The sequence below is a fragment of the Pristis pectinata genome, chromosome 21, assembly GCF_009764475.1.
Source record: "Pristis pectinata isolate sPriPec2 chromosome 21, sPriPec2.1.pri, whole genome shotgun sequence".
NCBI classification, from domain to species: domain Eukaryota; kingdom Metazoa; phylum Chordata; class Chondrichthyes; order Rhinopristiformes; family Pristidae; genus Pristis; species Pristis pectinata.
The window spans coordinates 6847128-6869539 of record NC_067425.1 but is presented as its reverse complement, the minus strand read 5'-3'; the positions used below and the strand labels follow the sequence as shown (position 1 = coordinate 6869539).

Below are 22412 nucleotides of genomic sequence, written 5' to 3'. Positions count from 1 at the left end.
GTAAATCACTTTGGCACTGCTGTGTGAGGGGGAGAAAAGATTAGTTTTAGATCGAATAATCCAGAGAAATCTCATTTACTGCTTTGAACATGCTCCATCCTAATTAGAAGCTACCAACAGGAAGCTTTACAGAGATCAGGTCTGGATATTGTCCTTTTTTGTACTAGAGATGGCAAGTATTGGTACTTAAATAACTATCACAGTTTCTGACAGCTGAAATTATGCTGCATTAAACTGTTTCTTTTTGTTCTCAATTTCTTCCATCATTTGCAAGAGAAATGTGTTATCCATTAAGTAGTGAACTTTGAGGAGGAAAAAAGCTTCCACTTATTTTGAATGTTTTAAGCAATGAATACAATGCTATTAAAAGGAATAGAGTAAAACTCTGATAATCTGCCACCCTTTGGGACTGTGCCAGACTAGCAAATTTTCAGGACCTTTTTGAATGACCGTCATTAATACCCAAGCTCACTTTTATTTCACTTTTTTTTTAAACATGTTACACAATTTCAAAATTTTCCAATGAACTTGGTGAGCTTAAAGGTAGCAGGAGAAGCACAAGCACTCCGGACCACAGCTCTAGCCACAAACCTACCCCCGTTCCAGGCCCCAGGTGTTTCAAGCTCAGACCCTGGCTCTGGGCCCACACCCAGCCCACGGTCCAGAACCCCAGCGCCAGCCACATTCTGAACCCATGGCTCTGACTGCACACCCTGCATGTACTCGATCCCCAGTTCACATTTGGGAAATGAATAAGCCAGATGTCAGACGGGGGTTTCAAACAATCGGATGTCACACTATTGGAGTTTTACTATGCTTTGGTAATGTTGATTTTGTTTTCTATGAACAGCACTAACTTAGCAGTTAGCAGAACGCTTTACAGCGCCAGCGACCCGGGTTCAATTCCGGCCACTGTCTGTAAGGAGTTTGTACGTTCTCCCCGTGTCTGCGTAGGTTTCCTCCGGGTGCTCCGGTTTCTTCCCACATTCCACAGACATACGGGTTAGGAAGTTGTGGGCATGCTATGTTGGCACCAGAACCGTGGCGACACTTGCGGGCTGCCCCCAGAACACTCTACGCAATAGATGCATTTCACTGTGTGTTTTGATGTACATGTGACTAATAACGATATCTTATCAAAAGTTATACTTCAACATTATTACACAAATGGAATGTGATTTCTCACCAGCACAGTGATTTCTTATTCTTAGCTAAGACTCTCTGAGATAATTCCTCCATCAGGAACTGTTTTATACACAGTTGGAGGACTGTGGTGAGGAGTGAGATGAAGTGCCTTTGAGCGTGCTGGTGGTTATTAATGGCTACAATGAAAGTTAATTAATTTTGCTTTTAATTTAAACCAGAAATTTTCCTTAAGTGGATGCAGAGTTCCTATTGATTTCAATTGCTTTGTTTTACAGGGTGAAATTAGAGCCACTGTTTTCACTGAGCAAGTGGATAAGTTTTTCCCACTCATTGAAGTAAATAAGGTAAAGAGACTTGTACTTCAGAAAAAATTATAACCCATCACTGCTGAATATATGAAAATTATACAGGCATTGTTTTGTATGTTTAACATTTCTCCAGTCCCAGCCGAAAGATAGGGAGGATTTGTTTCCAAAGTGACAGTGACCTTGAGAAGGAGGTAAAGAAAGGGATTGTCACATTGGAAGCAGTACAAAGGACATTCACCAGGCTAATTCCCAGGAAGAGAGGGTTGTCCTGCTAAGAGAGACTAAATAGTTTGGGCTTGTATTCCTTTGACTTTAGAGGAATGAGTGGTGACCTTGTACATAAAAAGGTCTTAACAGGGCTTGACAAGGTGGATGTTGGAATGTTTTCACTAGTGGGAGAGTCTTGAACAAGGAGGCGTAGCTTTAAGATTAGGGGTTGCTCATTTAAAACTGAGGTACATAGGAATTTCCTTTTGCAGAAGGAGGTGACTCTTGAATTCTCTGTCCTGGCGGATGGAGGAAGCTGGATCATTGAAGAATTTAAAGTGGAGGTGGATAAATATTTGATAGGTTGAGACAATATATAATGAGGCAAATGCTACTTGTGGCTGGAAGGTTATCAGCTCTTTGGTCTCCCTACAACCTGCCTGTTTTCTGTGGCGAGGAGCTGTTGATGATCAAATGTTGCAGACTGGCATTTTCCAAAATAGAGGACGATGAGCTGAGGGATGCACTGAACTTGTAGCCACTGCAAAGGTCCTAAGGGGAAATGTCGCAGCTTAAGCCTTTCTGTTGTGTACATGGAGGGAATGGAATCTGATTTGGGGAGGGTGGACAGTTTGGTCATGAAATATATGTAAAAGGAAAAATAAGTGATGCAATGTAAATCTTGTGACAAAATGAAATGTCTGGTACTGTGAACAGCAATATATTTGCAAATTTTATGAATAACGTTGGGGGGTGGGAATCGATGGAAAGTCAACTTCCCGTATCCAACATTACATTTATGTTGGTGGACTTCCTTGGAGAGTTAGGCGTACACAACTTGTTTTTGTCTTGTCCTCACAGTGCCTCAACATCAAAACAAATGGCGGTGGTCAGGGAGGGTTACTGATTGTTTCAACAGCAAAATTGAAGCTGAAATTGAGATTTGAATTCTGAAGCCTTGCTCCAGTTGACTGCATTGTAGCTGCTATTCAGATCAGAATATAAATCAATGTGTTGAAGGGTTTTTCATTTAGTTATGCTTCCCTGTTAACTTTACCTATAGGCATAGACAGAGTTTATAATGGAAGTTTAAATAATAAGGGTACAATGTGACCTCAATGCTAAATGAATCACACCAGCACACCTTAGTTATCCTCCACTCTTAGCTCATCCAACCAGAAGTTGAGTTGTGATTCTTGTCTTGTGCATTTAATAGGAAAATGATTCTCTTTGGGTATTTAACTCCCAGAATAATGGGCTATAATTGTGAAAAAAAGACTTGGGATAGTGAGGTATTTTTCACAGTAGAGTAAAACTAAAGGAGATCTAAGATTTTCAGAATTGTGGAAGGTTTGAAGAGGACAAAATAGTGATCGATTGGATCTGCCAGTTGGTGAATTGTAACAGGACATGGACTAAATGGCTGTTATCACTAGAATCACTAAAGCAGCAGTTGCTATTTGGGCACAGACTATATAAGCATCACTTTAAAGGAATTTCATCAAATATGTGAAAAGGAAAAATAAAAGGCTGGAAGGATAGATGTTTCTGGTCAAAACCATGGTGTGACAGTGAGCGGAATGGACCAAATGTCTACTTAACTTTAATGATTTGTCGTCATTAATTTTTAATTTGTCTTTCCTATTGTAAATCTTAAGGCAAAGATGAAAGTTTTCCATTTGAATAAAAATTTACTCTATTAAACCAGAATTTTTTTTAAGATCTTTGACCAGTCAAATACAAAACGAGTTTTGGCAAAAGAGCTTATTTAACTATTTCCCAAAATAATCAGATTTCTTGTAGACAGCTGTGTTTATTTTTTAAAATGTTTTCATCCAAAGACAAAATTACCAAGAAAATGCTTCCACTATGAAATAATTATCCAGTGTTCACTGTTTTCTCCTTGCATGAACTGATGGAGAAATCTTAATAAAGCAACAATGAGGATGTTACCATGTTGTGGACTTGCTGCTTGATCACTTTTCTTTTCCACCGGTTGCTCCCATTTTAGAATAAAAACGTGCAAGAATTAAGATGTGAGCAATTATGCTCAACCTGCATGAGTGTAAATCTTCACCTTGTGCCACCTAGCTACTTTATTTATAACCAGTGTGCAGGTTTTCTTTTGTTTCCAAATATGAGAATTGGAGGTGTAAGATCAAACTTTATTAGCTATAGAAAGCAGCTGAGTGTAAATGTGAACTTGTTTTGTCATTACAGGTATATCTTGTGTCAAAAGGAACACTGAAGACTGCCAACAAACAGTATACATCTGTGAAGAATGATTATGAGATGACATTTAACAATGAAACCTCTGTGATCCCTTGTGGTGATGGAGATGACTTGCCCACGGTACAATTTGAGTTTGTACCGATTCATCAGCTTGAAAATAAGAACAAAGATACAATGCTCGGTGAGGGATTTTTTTTTAGGGGAAATTTGGTGCAGGGCAGTAATTTGTAACAAATTGCTATAGTACTGCTTCTGGTCACTGGATGGTGCTGTCTGGAAACAAGTTAACAAAAAGGAATGCTTTGGATGTCGTTTCTCTGTAGTCTTTTAAAAAAGATATTCCATTACCTTTATTGGAATTTTTGTCTGTATGTTGTACTTTGTAATATAACTTTTAGATTTTCATCTTTTTTCCAAAAAATCTCATTCCAGATGTAATTGGAATCTGCAAGTCATTTGAAGATGTCACTAAAATAACAGTGAGGTCAAATAATCGTGAAGTATCCAAGAGAAATGTTTATCTGATGGACATGTCTGGGAAAGTTGTCAGTACTACACTGTGGGGTGAAGATGTAAGCATTTATCTTTCCAGAATTGATCAGTAGTTGTGTAGAACTTGAGATAATGTGAATATTCTTGCAGCTGAATTTGTGCTAATCAGCTATATTAACTAAATTCTGATAAATGTGCATAGTGCTACAGCCTTTGAGAAAAGCAGTCTCCTGATTATGGCTTAAACCAATTTTTCAAGGCAAGAATGTGACAATGTGGGCATAATGAGGAATTTCTTGCTTTTGTATCTCTTCCTGGAGCCGCCTCCTCCCAGCAGAATTTCAACCAGAGAGGGAGCCTTGCCCTGTAATGCAAGGGAGGATGCAACCAATCACCAACTCAGTGATGTTTCCAAATCATTGCTATAGTATTACTTCTCCAGGTGTTTATATCCTTTTACTTATAGGTTTTGTGTAGTCAAATTTTATGGGCTTGGAATATTGTCCTGTTTGTAATAGATGCTGATATTCTAGCTTTCAGCAACATCAGGACATATTTTTTTAAGGAATGGATGGAGAACGTGGTTAATATATAGTGGAATTGACAGTACAACAAGATTTTTCTGGCACTCAATACAGGAGTGTATGGATGCAAAAGTGGGATATACAGATAGGAGGCAAAGGAAGAATTAATAGAACAAAACTTGGAAATAAAAATGGGTAAAACATTCTAATGTTGTAAATGGAGCATATTTCACTAGAGGAAAAAGTGAGACTGAACTGAGAGACTAGAGTAGAATGTAGACTGATTTAGTGAGTGGGCAAAAAGATGGCAGGTGGATTGTAATTATGATGGGATATGAAACTAATCATTTGGTAGGAAAAATAGAAAAGCAAAATATTTTGAAATGTTAGGAGTTTGGGAAGTGTCGGTACACACAGGAACAGGTCCTTGTATATGAATTGTAGAGCAGTGATGCTGGTTCATTGAGCAGTTTGGAAAGCAGGAGGTATGTTTGCCATGACAGAAATGAGTTTAAAATGGTCTTGTTGAACCTGTAACACAATAGTTGTATGCAGAATTTGGCATTCTATTAAAGCAAGGATTTAAACGCAGTTGTGGGTTCACCAATGTGTCAACACGACGGAGGGTTATAGTTGAAAGTAAGAACTTAAAGTTGAGCTTTTTGTTATTTTGGAATAGAGTGAATTATGGAGTGCCTCTAAAGCAGTATATATTGACGGATTGTTTCCACTGATCAATGAGTTCCCAATTTAAGATTACAGACAAACCCTGCTCTCTGGGTGGGGGTTGCATTCCTAGGTCTATATTGCTATTTTCTGTAACATGAAGCCATGTCATCTGCATGTGCATCAAGAAACAAGAGTTGGAGAGAAGGTTTACTTTTTTTTTCCACAAAGTCTGTGAGTGGAAGTATCTCAAAACTTTTATGCAGTGATTTGTGAATTCTGTAAGGGCGAATTTCTAGCCATAATGTGGGGATTGCTTTACGTGAAAGTTTAGGGGGGTGGGGAATAAAAGGAGACTGATTAAAACATTAAATTTTCTGCAACTACTTGGTGACTAACTTTGTTTCTAAGGATATTGCATTTTTATTCAAAAGAAGAAAAGTATTTAAAGGTTTCTGTGCAAAAGAGCATATGGAGAAATTGCCACAGACTGGATAGTCTTTGTGCTGTTACATTGATTCTATAATTTATAGATGGGACAGTAACTTAATAATATGGGATGTTTGAGATCTGGCTTTAATGTTGAGGAACTGTTGAGTAGCAATGTAATTGTTCTATTGGGAAAGGAAAATTCACAGAACAAGTGTCGGCCACTTTATCATGGCTATTTTAAATGCCTGGCTCAAGACCACAGGTGGCAGTCCCCTGTCTTCGATGAAAATTAGAAATTTAAAATTCTTTTCTTTTTCTAGGCTGAGAAGTTTGATGGATCGGGACAGCCAGTGGTGGCTATTAAAGGAGCCAGACTTTCAGATTTCGGCGGGAGATCTCTATCCGTTTTGTCATCCAGCACTATCTTGATTAATCCTGACATTCCAGAGGCTTTCAAACTAAGAGCATGGTGTGTTTTTAGTACCCTCTTCCTGAACATAGTGCTTGATCTTAAAATGTTACGTATTTGTTTACATGCATTAACAAGGTCTATGTAAAATATTTTTTCTTCCAACTTGTGCTGAATCATAGTATAAATTAATCTGGCCCTGGAGTGATATGCACTTCATGTTCAGTAAGTTTGGTTGTGACACTTAACTTTTATACAGGTGCACCGTTGAAGCTATTTCACACAGATATGTTTGTGTAAATGATGGAAGAAGAAAAATAAACTGCATGTCCCGAATTTGTGGGAAATGTGAACTAGAAAATGTGAAATATTAGAAAATGTCAAAGTTTTGTACCTGGTACATAAGTACAAACTTTTGATACCATACATCATCTATTGAAAACAGTTTATACAAGTAACAATGCAATGCCTATCATTACATTGACTTGACTGACTTGTACATTTGTTGCTAAAGCAGCTTTAACTAAATTGTTTTCCTGGAGATTTGGTTTTCAAGTTGTGTGCATATGAATAAGGAGTAGGCCACTCAGCCCTTTAAGCCTGCTTGCCATTCAGTAAGTCTGTGGCTGATCCAATTGTAACCAGCTCTACTTTCTCATCTAACCTTTCACCACATTGCTTATCAAGAACCTATCTACCTGTGCCTTAACAATATTCAAAAACTCTTCTTCCAATTCAAAGACCTTGCACTTGCCTTGCTGGCCCTTTACCTTTGCCCTCAGGAGCTGATTTTATAAATGACAGCAAGCCAACAAACACAGAAATTTGCCTCCCTTATTTCAGAGTGAAAAGCACTGGGAATTTTTTTTTTAAAGAGCAAGGTTGTTGAATTTTGCAGCAAATTTTACAGCTTTAAACAATAAGTAAAGGGAATTGATTTAATAATCTGAAACAGTTTTGGATTAGATGTTTGTTAATCTACAGTAGGCCCATTTGTCTTGCCAGTAAGTCTATGAAAAATGTCTCCAAATAGCAGTTGGTGTCAATAGTGAAAATCTTTCTTGTAGTTTCCTATCAATAATTCATCTTGCAGGCACATGACACTAGCTTGTTTTTCAATTGCTTGTATGCAACAGTGGGGGTAGGAAAATTGTTTTCAATTTGTATAATGCATTATATTGATAGATGTAGACATGGTAATCAAATGCAGAAGTATCTTAAAATGATGCTGTCATATTTGGGAAATTGCACTTAAAGGGTCCATTAATATTTTGGAGCCAGACAGTTCAAAATTTGGATGACCCTAATGTGAACCCAGCTTTACTGAACATAAATGTGAGATTGTGAAAGGTTCGAGCAGCTTTATTAATACTGTTGGCACCAAGCTGTGTTCATTCCTGATGGCCTTTTTCTAAGACTTGTCTTGGAATGAAGCACAAAGATCATGCATTTGTAGATCAAATGCTAATTAAGTTGATTAAGGCAGCTTAATATAATGTTTTGATTTTAACTTAATATTATTTGTAAGGCAGTGGTGGTAGATTTTCACTTTTGACTTATCGACTTGCTGCTTGCTGCACTCCTGGATCAGGTATTACCCAGTCTGAATCGAGGACACAGCTCCATAAATGCATGACTGACTGCTCGTAGTGAGCATTGCCAGGTGTTCTTTTGTTTTCTGCAACAGTCAAACCTAACTAGCTCTGAGGAGATTACTGCTGACCTGTGGGCAGTTTTGTGTTGTGGACTCCTGGGATTTGGGTGACGATCAATGAGACTTGCATTGTGCCACCTTGCCTGACTTCATGCGCTGGTACCCATTGATAAAAGGCTGCTTTTTATCTACCATCATCTAATATATTGAATCAAAACATCCAGTTCTCTGAGGATGTGTGTGCTGACAAACTCATTTGAATCTGTAAAAGGAGTTTTTATAAAATTCGCCTCAAGCTTGCACTGATTTTTCTTTTTCTTTTCCTCTTTCCCTCTCTTGTTCTTTTTTTCTCTCGTCTCGCTCTCGATCATGTTCTTCCCTCTCCCCTCTGGCATGAATATTCCTGGGTTAGACTGGGGGGGAGGAATTCCCAAGATTCCAGTTCTACTTTCTATTTATTGCATGTCTGAAGGTATGGGTGTGAACAGAGAACTGAATTGAGCAGCTGACAGTGTCATATAGGCCTTTAATGACTAGACTTACTCATGAATGCTGGTTAGACAAAGTGCCTGTAGGATACTAGCGCCTGTGGAGACATGTTGCATTAAAGACTCGATGCCATAGGGAATGGAGAAAATTGGTAAGAAAAGTGTTATTTTTTCCCTGAGTTTCTCCGCGTCATCTGGTCATGTCAATTGCTGTTGGCCCCACATGTAGTAGATTAAACTTACCATGCAGTCAGTCCAGCATGGGCTCTCAAGATTGATTCCTGGAATGAGAGGTTTTTCCTTTGCATGCTGGAACTTGAAGGACTGTGGGGTGATCTGTTAAGGTTACAAATCTTTAAAATTCCTCTACCCAGAACCTTCAGAATGTTTGAATGCTCAATGTATTCAGGGCTGAGATAGATTCCTGGATACCAAGGGAGGATGGTGGGTTTGGGATGCTACCGTGATCTTACTGAATGGTGCAACAGACTTGAGGGCTGTATGGAATACTCCAGCTGCTACTTGTTAGGTTTCTGATAGTAAGCTGTTTGAAAAGCAAGAGAAATGCAGCTACACTTATGTCCACCCGTTTCTGAAAAATCTCTTGGTGGTCAACAGCCAAGTCTCACCAATCGCCTCGAACCATTTCTCACCACCCTCTTTTTATACTGGCCATCTGGCCTCTCCACCCTCAGTCCCGATGCAGGGTTTTGACCTGAAATTTTGATTAATTCTTTTCCTCCCACAGATGCTGCTCAACCTGTTGAGTTCTTGCAGCAGATTGAGTCAAATCTTGCGTTGTTGTAACCCAGTATTTTGTTTCATCTCTACTTTAAATATCATCATTAGCCTGAAATATTATCATTGGTTGCTACCAGCATTTTGCAACCCTTTCAACCAAGTTTATTTCAGTTTAATATCTATGTCTGGCACTCATTGGATTCGATGTGAGCATTCATATATGTTATGTTTGTCATGCAGGTTTGATACTGAGGGCCAGGTGATGGAAGGAACATCTATTTCTGATGCAAAGGGTGGTTCCGTTGGAGGAAACACAAACTGGAAAGTGCTGCTTGAAGTTAAAAATGAAAATTTGGGTCATGGAGATAAGGTGAGTTCAAAGATGGGCTAATTGTTGACATGAGCCCCAACTAGACACAATGGTAAATCCAAATGTTCCATGATCATCAAATTACTCTGTATAACAGTTCCATGCTGAGAACTTGTAGAGAATTGTGTGACTTATTCAATGCTTGTGCTACACCAGATAACTATTATCCCACTATTTTTTTTTCTTTCTCTCCCTTCAACTTTTCTTGTGCCTTTCCCTTCTGTATGCTAAACTCGTTTTTGAAATTAATTTCTATTCATGCCAATGCACATTATTGTCTTGCCCAAGTGACAGTTTGGAGTCTTGCAATCCGTTTGTCTGAAGAACTTTGTAGTCCTACTGAACCATCGTTTCCTTGATCTGCTTTTCTTTTTCCATCCATCTACAAAAATAACTGGTGGTGATTTCTGTGCAGGCTGTGATCAAACTCGAGTTTTCCCAGATCAGTTGTAAACTAGTATTGGGATATCCCATAAGAAAATGCTAGAAGGTTCTTAAGCTTACTGCATCTGATCAGTCTTGCATCCTTGTTTAAGAACCTGTGGTACGTGCCATAAGATGATGTGATGATGCACCAGCCGGTGTTAGGTCTGTTGGTATTTGGCAAAGCTGGGTAAAGGATGATGTGGTTAGACTGCACTGGAGAGCAGGCTTGCACTTTTGTAGAACTGAAACTACCTTGAGAGTTCATGGTTGGTCAATTTTTGCAGCATTGGTATCACGGAGGAGATCTTTGTGGGGAAACAAACCTGAGGTTTTGCATAACTTGTAATGGATGTGGTATCTGATTCACGATGACTTCTTGTCATTCGATAATCCAGTTGAGAAGCATTATCCATACAACAGCACCTGATGCAGGATTCCTACATCTCTTAGCATGATATTCTAAGGAAGGTTGTTTGTCATAATTGGTTCCTGTCTATCTGTGTCTTGTGATCTGACAGCTGTTTGATAAACTTACATATGTTTGGTTGAAAATCTAAACTGAGAATTTTAACGTTCAAGGTTCAGCTTTCATTTTAGGGAGAAGGGGGTAGAGTGAACTCTGATGCAAGTTGTTATGCACGTCTGCTTTTGATAACTAGATATTTTCATATTCTCAACGTAACCAAGGTGATTTAACAGTTGCTTCAAAATTCAACTAATTTATAATTTGGAAGACAGTTGTTTGTTACTGCAGCATGTCATACTTTGCCTCTGGCTCTCATCAGCACTTTGGCTCACTTTCTCAGCTAATGCACTTTCTGAAGTTTATAGAACGCAAAATAAAAGTTGTAGAAGTATATTTGGTAGCTTTTACTACTGCCTACTCCACCTATTTCCATTAAACTTTTTCTCCAAATAAAGTCTTAATTTGTTATCCAGCTTTATTCCAGATAATTGTGAAGTAATTAAGCATAAACTAATAGAAGCTAAAGAAAACTATTTTGCATGCTCAGTTATGGAATAGTAACATGCTCGGGTTGCATTGTGTACCTTTTATGTGGGTTTTGCCTTTGCACAAAAATCAGGCCATTGCTTAAGCTTTTGGGAGAGGCTACTACAAAGATAATTTTTATCAAGGCATTAAAAGGCTCAAACCATTCATTGGATTAAGTATTGTTTTTATCTCGGTAAACTCTTATTTAGGACATTAAAGTTTCAGTTACCAAGGGATAAGTGGCAAATATAGACATTTTAATATATTCAGTAAATTATTGGGGAAGGGTACTACAGTGTGATTTATTGAAGTCTGTTAAATTGCAGACTGACAACTTTATTTGTTTCTCTGCAATAATTGTAGACATTGGCATTAATAATGGATGAAGTTTGATGCAAGTGCAGGCTAAGTGATGGGGTTGCAGGAAGTAGTTTTATAGATAGGAAATCCATGTAGGTGTAATGTTATTGCTCTTTTTATGCTGTGCACCTCCACCTCTGAACTCTTTACTTGGATTGGTTTATTTTGAGGAAGATATTTATTGTAGTTGTGCTTTTCGGAGGGGATAAATCTGAAATTTTTTCAAACCATGCAGCACACCTTGCAACAGATTTATGGATAATAACTGCATGAGGCAATTGTGTTTATTCATCTCAGCTGCTCTGGAGAAAGTGGAAATGAGATTTTTTTGAAAGAAATGAAGTGAAAGGAAAAGCTCTGCAAGGATAAAGCCACTGAGCACATATAGTACTGCTCGAGTTAGAATCCAGTGCTGCTAATCAAGTTTGCCTTATTGTTCACAACTTGAATTGACTGCTGCTTCCAACTTTTGCACCTTGATAGTCCTTTGGAAGTGTGTATATCCTATTGTTCATGATGACATGAAAATTGGCACACAAGCGTTTTGTAGTGTGGCATACTTTATCAATTGGTCATTTCTGCTCTAATAATCTTTTTCTCGAATAACATCTTTTCTGCAGCCTGATTATTACACGACTGTAGGTACCATTGTGTATCTAAGGAAGGAAAACTGTATGTACCAGGCATGCCCCACTGCTGATTGCAATAAGAAGGTTGTGGATCAACAGAATGGCCTTTATAGGTGTGAGAAGTGTGATCGCGAGTTCTCCAACTTCAAATATCGAATGATCTTGTCAGTAAGTATACCCTGAGTACATAGTTGAAAACTTAGTTTCTACTCTTGGTAAATAACTTTATTCTTGCACAGCATTCAGCATCTTATGGTTCAGAACGTTTACAGTCTTTCCATTGTGGTGAGTATATAGAATTGAAAGAGTAGCTTATCAAGCAGAGTATAAGAAGCTCACTGATTTTACTGTCACTTCAGAGCTGTAGGATAGAAGTGCCCTATACAGATAACAGTTGAGCACTCTTACATGTGCCATGTAGTTTTGTTGGACTGGTAGAACTAGTGCTGCAAGTTGGTGCAAGAGTTTACAGTTACAGATGGGATCTTTTTTGGCTATTTTTCTTAACATTGTTTAAATTATTTAGAATTTCTGATAAACATGAAATGTTATCTAAAGTTTGATTTGAAAAATTTTGCCCTGGAAGGATTTTAAAATATCAAGTGACTTTTTACATGTAAATCAGTCTTCAATTATGTCCTCAAGGTAAACCTCGCAGACTTTGGAGAAAATCAGTGGGTAACGTGTTTCCAGGAGACAGGCGAGGCAATTCTTGGGCAGAATGCCAATTATCTTGGAGAGTTGAAGGACTCGGTGAGTATTTATTAGCTTGCTTAAATATATTTCAGTTTTACTATTTGGGCTGCAACAGCTGAATATCAACTTTTCCTTTGGCATCTTTTGTTCCTCTCTTCTGAAGAAACCGATAACGTGCTGTTTTATGCTAGCTACCCATTCCCAAGACAGAGTACCAGTACTGAAAATGGAGTTGGAGTTATTGGATAAAAATTCTTGTTTTTGGCATCTCATGCTTTTGTCCAGATTTGTCCCTGCAGTTTTTGAATGCTTCAAAAGTTATGATTTATTGAAATCTGGCCACTGCATGTGGAAATTTTGTAAATAGGGGTGAATTAGCAACAATTGCTCAACATTCAAACAACCTGCCAAAAAGCAAAGCATAGGAATAAAGGGGGGCCTTTATGATTGGCTGCCGGTAACTAGTAGTGTTCCGCAGGGGTCAGTGTTGTGTCTGCTACTTTTCACGTTATCTGTTAATGGTCTGGATGACTGAATTGATAGCTTTGTGGCCAAGTTGACGGATGATGCAAAGATAGGTGGAGGGGCAGGTGGTGAGGAAGCAGGGAGTCTGCAGAAGGACTCTGATAGGTTGGGAGAATGGGCAAAGAAGTGGCAGATGAAATACAGCATAGGGAGGTGTACAGTCATGCACTTTGGTAGAAGGAATAAAGGCGTAGACTATTTTCTAAGTGGGGAGAGAATTTAGAAATCGGAGGTGCAAAGGGACTTGAGTCCTAGTGCAGGATTCCCTAAAGGTTAACTTGCAGGTTGAGTTGGCAGTAAGGAAGGCAAATACAGGTTAGCGTTCATTTCAAGAGAACTAGAATCTAAAAGCAAGGATGTAATGCTGAGGCTTCATAAGGCGTTGGTCAGACTACATTTGGAGTATTGTGAGTTGTTTTGGGCCCCATATCCAAAGAAGGAAGTGCTGGTGTTGGAGCAGGTCCAGAGGAGGTTTACGCAAATGATCCCAGGAATGAAAGGGTTAACGTGAGCATTTGATGGCTCTGGGTCTGTACTTGCTGGAGTTTAGAAGGATTGGGGTGGGGGGAGGGGGTGGAATCTCATTGAAACATTCTGAAAAGTGACAGGCCTGGATAGAGTGAACATGGAGAGGATGTTTCCAGTCGTGGGAGAGTCGAGGACCAGAGGGCACAGCCTCAGAATAGAAGGACGTCCCTTTAGAACAGAGATGAGGAGGAATTTCTTTAGCCAGAGGGTGGTGAATCTGGAATTCATTGCCACAGACAGCTGTGGAGGCCAAGTCATTGGGTATATTTAAAGCAGAGGTTGATGGGTTCCTGATTAGTAAGGGCGTCAAAGGTTACGAGGAGAAGGCAGGAGAATGGGGTTGAGAGGGAAAAATAAATCAGCCAAGATCGAATGGCGGAGCAGGCTCGATGGGTCAAATGGCCTAATTCTGCTTCTGTATCTTATCGTCTTACTCCAAGACAATGTAGAGATTCACATGTGTTCGTATATTAAAAGCTGTGTACTTTGTATATTTAAGGCAGTAATTTAGCTGGGACATCTGGTTAATACTTGAGCATCAGTTATAGTTGAACATTTCTAAGCTGCTTAATCTCAACACCATATTGCTATCTATCAACATGAATTCATTATCCTTTTCATTTTGTCGAGCACCTCCACTCTGTTCCCCATATCTGCCAGGGTCTCCCGGTGGCCAGCCATCTTAATTCCACTTCTCATTCCCACACTGACGCATCTGTCCACGGCCTCCTCTACTGTAACTTCTACTGCCATGTTGAGGTTAGACGCAGATTAGAGGAACAACACCACGTAATCTGCCTTAGTAGTCTCCAATGTGATGGTGTGAACATCGACTTCTAACTTCTGGTAACCACTCCCTTCCTCTGCCCCCTCCATCTGCCCATCACCCACATTCCTCCTCCTGGTTCCACTCCTCTCCTCCTCCTCCCCTTTTTACTCCATAGTCTACTGTCCTCTCCAATCAGATTCCATCTTCAGCCCTTTATCACTTCCACCTATCACATCTCAGCTTTTTGTATCATTCTCACTCTCCCCCTACCCCACCTGCCTATCTTCCCCCTCAACTGGATCCATCTATCATTTTGCTTCACCTCTTCTCCTCTCTTTCTTCCCCCACCACCTTTTTATATGGGCTATCTCCTCTCTTTCCAGTCCAGATGAAGGATCTTGACCTGAAATGTCAACTGTCCATTTCCATCCATAGATGCTGGCTGACCTGCTGAGTTTCTCCAGCTTTTTGGGTGTGGCTCCAGATTCCCAGCATCTGCAGTCTCGTGTCTTCATTATCCTTTTATTGCTTCCTCCTAACTTTTGTCTTTGGATTATTGGTTGAATTCCATGGAGCATCAGATGCCATATACATGCTGGGGTTACTCAACATGATGGGCAGCATCCACAAAGAGAAACAAGTAAATTTTTCGGGTCAATGACCTTTCATTGGAACATAAATTATTTACTTATCAATTTGCACACTTTTCAAGATGCTAATGATAAAGGATATTTATATCCTAAATGAGACTTTATCAGTGAGGAGGGGCCAGGGTTAAAAGTGGTACAGTCAGATTGCAAACACTGTCAGCCATTTTCTTTCAGGTTTACTTTTGCCTCCTGGGAGCAGACCCCTCTAATCTTCTAAGCCCATGAAATTCAAACATGGCAAACCAGTGCAAATAAAACAATATTGCTTGATCTTTACAGCTTAGTCCTTTTAAGGCTCAGAGTATACAAATGCGGCACTGATGCCAGGCTTACAGTACATAAAATATACTGTGCCTCCAGTGAAATGGTGTTCATTCTTGGTACTTTCTTCCTCGCTAACTCTATTGTGTCTGCAGCCTAATTCTCTCTTAGTGTCTAAGAACACTCCTTCTGCTGAATTCTTAAAAACTATAAAAGTAAATGAAAATTGAAGCACTGATAGATGAACAACTTGTAAAATGAGTATATTCAAGGTAGTCCTAACAAAAGGTTCCTTCTCTTTCCCTTTCACATGATGGCCAGCTTTAACATTTTCAATATCCTGGATTCTTGTTTTATAACTTAGCCTAGTTTTGGATTGTCTCGCAGAGTGAATATTGCTTGAACAGTTGCAGACTCGTGTGATTTCCTTCCTGCACATATATCAACTTGTGTTGTTATTTTCAAGGCAACTTTCTATTTTGCATTTTTGAAATTTGTCCTTTTTGCTTTTAGAGGATTATCCTGGGTTTGTGGTCTGTCCAGGTGTGTCTTTGCAATGCAAGGATAGAAAGAGATGTAATGGGTTAGAAAAGATTCAAGATAAGAAAACAGCTATTGATTTGAAATTGACAGAAATTCATACTGCTTGCTAGCTTGTGAGTTACGTTTATAGCCAAGTTAAACTGGAAAGAAATTTACGTGGGTGAAGTTTTCTAGTTAGATAATGCATTTCCTTCATTTATTTGAACAATCAGAAAAAAATATTCAGTAATGTTTTCTGACGTCCAGGAAAATAGTTAGATTTTTTTTTAGCTCAGTAGCATTACTGTGTGGAATAACGGGTGTCAGTGTGATCTTGAGTTATAGTTTCTGCATTCAGCACTCATGCTCGTATAAATACAAAACCAACGAGGCAGAAATGACAAGGTAATAAATAAAACACAATTAAAGTGAAATATGATTGCATTGTAGTGGGTGCAGGAGAAGCATTTCCAGCTGCTTGGTGATGGGTTTTCTGGTTTGGGGCTGAGGTTGGAGTCTTTCTAACAGTGCATAAAAATAGCCTGTCTTGGGAGGATGGGCAGTTGGCCCTTGTAGATTCCTGCAGTTTTTGAACAGATCAAGAGAGGATTTGCAAGATGTACCTGGTTTTTTTCCTTAGTTCCCCCACCACCACCCCCCGACCCCACCTCTAGTACTATGGAGTCTTGGAATGTCACCTTAACAAAAGTAAAGCTCGTAGTGATGGGACTTGGTCATCCTACCCGCGATCTTCAAAAATGATTAATTGGTTACCTTCCTGACCAATGTACAGGGGGTTAGTTGTTATCTGAAATGGCATTCCTTGGATTGGCAATATTATTAAGCTTTTACGATTTAATTTTGTTGTACTGTTTTTGTTTTTATTATAGAATGAACAAGCCTTTGAAGAAATTTTCCAGAATGCAAACTTCCGGTCCTACACCTGCAGAATCCGTGTCAAACTTGAAACATACAATGTAAGTGACTCAATCTAGAGTAAGTTTTAAATAACATTGACAAGATATTTTTTTCAGTAGAATTCACTGTGGTCAGCATAGTCAGTAATTTTGGAAGAAATAGCATGAAAGGAGCCCCGTGATGCTTAAGTCTGATGTTTTAACTTCCCAGATGAGGTTACAAGCAATTGACATGGGATAATTGTGACATTTCATCAAATTGAATCAAATCCAGATTGTACTTCTGTTTAACACCTGGTGCCACAATTAGATTATGGAAGGTGACTACTCAACTCCTTTACCAGCTCCTTTAAAGTATGACATCACTTTCCCAAATTCCTTGAGTATTTCCATTGCTGAGATCTACGTCACTCCAAAACCAAACTGGAGGTCTAAATTTCCATTAATTCCAACTCGCCCACAGCCAGTCTTGTTTACTTTAGTTTATGTGCCCTCCTGGTTTTCTTGAGGATTACTTTGCACAGTCTCACTATCATATCTGATGTATCTTGTCACCTTTTAACAGCATAAGCATTAGAAGCAGATGGAGACTTTTATTGCCCCACGAGCTTGTTCCTCTGTTCAAGTAAAAGTTGATTTTTTTTTCAACCTTGTCCATACTTCTGCCTAATTCCCTTAGTATGAGCATACCCTATATGGCATCCATAAACCTCTGGAGTAGAGAATTCAACGTTCATGGGCCTCTGTATGTGGGGTAGGGAAGAAAAACTCATCTCAATCCTAGATGGATGGCACTTTACCCTCAGTACGGACTCTAGTTCTGCAGTGAGAGGAAACGGCACCCCAGCATCTACTCTATCAAGGCCCTCGGAATCATGAGCACTTCATTCTTCCAAACAGAATAAATTACTCCCATCCCTCTCCCTTTCACAGTTCATCTTGTATGGAAAGAGTGAGCTCTGATATGATGGGATTTGAAAAGGCCATTTTTTGTATGAAGTATTAAATATGAAAGTAGTTCTGCAAAAAATAAAAAATTTAAGCTGTGCTATTGTGGAAGTTTTTTTTTAAACTGCAGTTTCCACCACCTGCTGGGAAATCTATCTTCTGCTGGATTACATTAACTTTGCTGGAGAATCCTGATGAATGTTTAGTGTCAGCAGCTGTCCTTGAAATTGCAGTTTAACAGAAGTTAACCAAAAGATAGGGAAGGATCTCAGTGAAACATGAAATATTTAAAGTGTAGATATGGTGAGTCTAGTACTTGTGGAGACTTGGAATAAGACGTTAGCTGTTTAGAACTGAAATTTTGTCCCTTTTAGCATTCTCTACTTCAGGGCAGTAGATATGAATATATCTAACTGTGATCAAGAGTTTTTTGGATACCAAGTGAACAGAATAATTTGGAAAGAGTGCAAGAACGAGCAGTTAAGCTATAAGATCAGTCGTGATCTCATTGTTTGGCACATGAGACTTAAAACAGCCTGCTTCTTGGTCTAAAAGGAAATAGATTTCTCACATTTGACCTCAAATATTGAACCATTCAATGAAGCAGCTGATTTAAAAAGTTGAGATTCTGCCATTTGTTTTCCACTCTACCCTCAAACTTTTGTTTACAGCTGTCCCTCCACATTTTTTTTTTACCTTCCCAGTGTAGTTAATTGCATTGATCTTTCAATCTTTGTACAGTGTCTCTTCTCTGCAGTCCATCTAGGTGCTGCTGCCTTTTCTAGGTCTTGTCCTTGCTTGTACTGATAATGACTTGTTTTATCTTGCTATGCTTTCTGCGCCCCTGCCTGCATTGTCACCATAAGTTTGTCACCTCCAGGTTTCCATCCTTGGTCTCTGTATCACATTCAGGCTTTTATTCTTGATTTATTCTGTTTTAGATTCCATGGTTTTTTTTTCCCCCTCCTGTGTCCATAATATTTTGGCATACCCAGGTTACCGGACAGCCTATAGCACAGTGAGCAGTCAAGCAGAAAATTCTCCATTCTAATTTTGCCTTTCTGGTTTTATTGTGCCCCCAAGTGATCATCCTGACATTAAAAGACACCACAGTAGACTGAAAAATGTTGTTTGCTTGCAACTATTTAATAAACATGCCTTTTTTTTTTAATAACAACTGCAAAAAAAAAATAACTTTCTCCAAGTAGAAACTGAGTTTTGAGTGGTGTAAAAAGACTTATATTAAGTGGCAGTTCATTTCAGTTTTAAAGCATCCATGGATGCTGTCTGGCCAACTTAACACTAAATCAACCACGGTAAGAATGAATTTCCAGGGAGCTAACTATAAAACACCTCCAGTTGAACAAACTAAAAGGTTTGGCCCCTCCTTTAGATGCTAATTGAAACAATTTTTAATATCTATAACATTCCGTCAAAATAACTTGGGGATATGCTGTGCATTTTAATCCCATTTGGAATGGTGCTAATGCTATGATGTAGATGAAAGAAATCACTTTTGTTACTGTCTCTTCTCTTCAAACTAGTGCTGCCAGCTTCAGGATGCCCGATAGCATGAAATAGCTTCCAGGTTTATGTTGATGTCCACTTCACTTTCTATGTCCTTTTAATTCAAAGGCTGCTTCTCAGCTCTCCAAGTGCACTTGATGAATCAAAACATCTCTTTCACTATTCTGTCAGTTCCTACATGTGCCAATTCTTAAGTGCATCCATATCCCAAATGACTCTCTTGGGCTCAGCCCATTAATTTGGGACCTTGTTGTATAATTTCAGAGCTTGGCTTTCTATCCAGATCTGTTTAATCAATGTCCTTTTACAACCTTTAAAAAGTTGCCTGATCTGCTTCTATACCTCTTCCTTTCCTCTCTTGCTCTCTTTTCACTTGCAGCCTTGACTCTAATCCATGCCCTTAAAACCAAAATTGTTTCTCTAATGCTGTTCTAACTAGTCCCTCTGCTTCCAGCTCCATACAATAAACTCATTCTAAATGCTGCTACCATCCACATCTTTACTCACTTCGAGCCCTGCATTACAGCTCATTTATTTATGTATCAGTTCCAAATCCTTCTGAGGTCTCAATTTAACTTGCCTCTGCTTTAACCAAGTTCTATGCCTCCGCTAGCTTCTCTGATCAGCTGTTTCTCCGATGCTTTGTTGATCAACATGCATCTACCCTCTAGAATTCTTTAAATCCCTCTGATCGGTCCCCCTTCCTTTGAAACTGGTCTGCTGTTCCTCCATGTCCAGTGAAACTCCAATAATCTGGCACTCTAGGGACTTTGGGGATGTTGGACTGGCAGATTTTCCAGAGTATTGGATGTTATTCCTATTAATACTCAAATGATGCACTTTTTTAAATGTTATATATTATAATTTTTCCAGCAAACACAGTCAGTTGAAAGGTAGCTTGAGAACCAGGGCCTTGGAGTTGAAAGAGAGCACAGCAACCTGGTGAGCCATCAGGATGCCTGAATATTCAAATAGCAGATTATCAGATTACTGCACTTCTATCCTGCCATGCATATATATCTTTGGATGATACAAGTAGTTTGTGTGTGTGTGTGTCTCTTCATCAGCGTAGAGAACTTTGTGACGTGCAAAATGTATAGTTACTTCTAGGGATTTGAGACAGTTTAACTAATAAAACAATTATTTTTATGAAGTATCTCCCGTGTATTATTTATTGGTGTAAGCCTGGCCTGCCGCCTTCCGGCTGTGATAGGTCCTACTGAACGTATCTTTGCTAAAAACCTAGATAAGAAAATGTCCACAAACCAGACCTTAAATCCCTCTTTCTGGCCAGTCACTTGTCATTGAGTCTAGTAGTATTTGGGAGTTTAAAAAAATCATTCATTTAGTTTTTTTTTTAAACAGAGAGTGCTGAGTCATAGAAGATTCCTGAGGGTTTATATAGAGAAATACTGTAGAATAGCTCTATGTACTTGGACTTGGATCAGTCTTGCAGGCCAAACAATGACAAGAATAGCCTTAATATTTAGTGGGAAACTGCTGTTAGTGGTGTGCAAGGTTTAGAACTTGTTCTTCCTAAATATTAAAGCTGCCTGATATACTCAGCTGGAGCAGCAGCATCTGTGGAGTGGGAAAGTGTTTCAGGTTATTAACCTCTCTTCAGAACTGTTATAAACCTCAACCCCTGGCTGAGTGAATAATTGGATTATAGTTGAGGGTCAAGCAGAGAGGGCATTTGATAACCTTTCAGTTCTAGGCTTTATTCCACAGTCCTTATGCATGAAGTCTCGTTTTTAGTGATTATGTGTACAGTATGGTGAAGATGACAGAATAGAGCCAGCACATTGATTATGCCACATTGCTACTTGAATGCAGCAAATGATGTTGGAGGGATGGACTTGGTTCCTGTGCCCACCAGAGACTCTGTCCAGAAGGCATTAATGGCATCTGATTTTAAGCAAGAAATGTTTGAAGGAGCCAAGTCTTTTTCACAGCTTTTGGATACAGCAGAACCTTAACCTTAAAGGAATATGTCAGAGTGCTGAAATTATGAGTCTTTAAGGTAAGTAGTGATTTAGGTCAACTCGTTAAAGTGTAGCAGCTTGCCAGGACATTTTATACCAGTAGCCATTCTTTAGAAGTAGATTGAGTGAGACAAAACACCACTACTTGTTATCTTTTAAGGGCATTAAGAAGATTTTAATGCAAGTTGAACAACTGGAGGTGATCTATGATAATAAGGCAATGAGAGCAAGTCTGTGATATAGATTTTAATTGTTTCTGGTTCGTATTTGCAGGATGAATCTCGCATCAAAGCGACGATGATGGATGTGAAACCAGTGGACCATAAGGAGTACAGCAAGAGGCTGATAATGAATATTAGGAAACATGCAGCTACACAAGCTTACTGAATGCTGAGTAGATGTGAAGAATGAATGCCAGTGGAAACTGGGTGCTTCAGATATTCAATTAAATACACATTCTTTCGGGCTTTGAAAATGGAAGACTATTTTAATTTGGAATCAGTTGCAGAGTTCTGCATTTCCAGAGTTACCGTGGAAATGCCGGCTGCGTGGATTATAGAACTAGAGCTGTTGAATTCTGATCAACTTGTGCTAGATGACGAGACTGAATATGTGTCTGTGTAAATAGGCTTTCCTACCACTATAGGTAATCACAGGATGAACAGTAAAGCCATTTATTTACCCCACCCCCCAACTCCATTGTCCCCCTTCCGCTTTCAAATTTTGCACAACTTATTTCAGTTCTGCATTCTAATAAACATTGACAAAAGAACGTAGATTTGAGTGTTTTTTGTATGAACGGTCCTATTTCAAAATGGCAGTTGGTGATGAAAATGATGTTCAACAGCTTATTTTGTAATGCTTACAGCTGATTTCCTGTGGCATCAAAAATACATTTTCTGTTTGACTTGTTCTTTCCTACTCAATCTTCCTGTGCTCTCTTGTTTGTATTCAGCTTTATTTTCTCTGGTGTTATCAGTGGCTCAGTGAATCAGAAAGTTGTGTT

At 39.0% G+C, this 22412-nt stretch overlaps 1 protein-coding gene across 1 annotated transcript in view; it reads left to right on the top strand.

Annotated features, from left to right (window-relative positions):
- rpa1 (replication protein A1) overlaps positions 1-22178 on the top strand; it is a 57445-nt gene extending 35267 nt beyond the window's left edge. Inside the window, exons 9-17 of the mRNA XM_052035547.1 lie at positions 1422-1490; positions 3882-4074; positions 4326-4465; positions 6328-6476; positions 9540-9669; positions 12070-12246; positions 12724-12831; positions 16920-17006; positions 21680-22178. Of these exons, the coding sequence (XP_051891507.1) occupies positions 1422-1490; positions 3882-4074; positions 4326-4465; positions 6328-6476; positions 9540-9669; positions 12070-12246; positions 12724-12831; positions 16920-17006; positions 21680-21793 (1167 nt within the window). The 3' untranslated portion in view covers positions 21794-22178. The remainder of the gene's footprint in view (positions 1-1421; positions 1491-3881; positions 4075-4325; positions 4466-6327; positions 6477-9539; positions 9670-12069; positions 12247-12723; positions 12832-16919; positions 17007-21679) is intronic.
- The last annotated feature ends 234 nt before the right edge of the window (positions 22179-22412 follow it).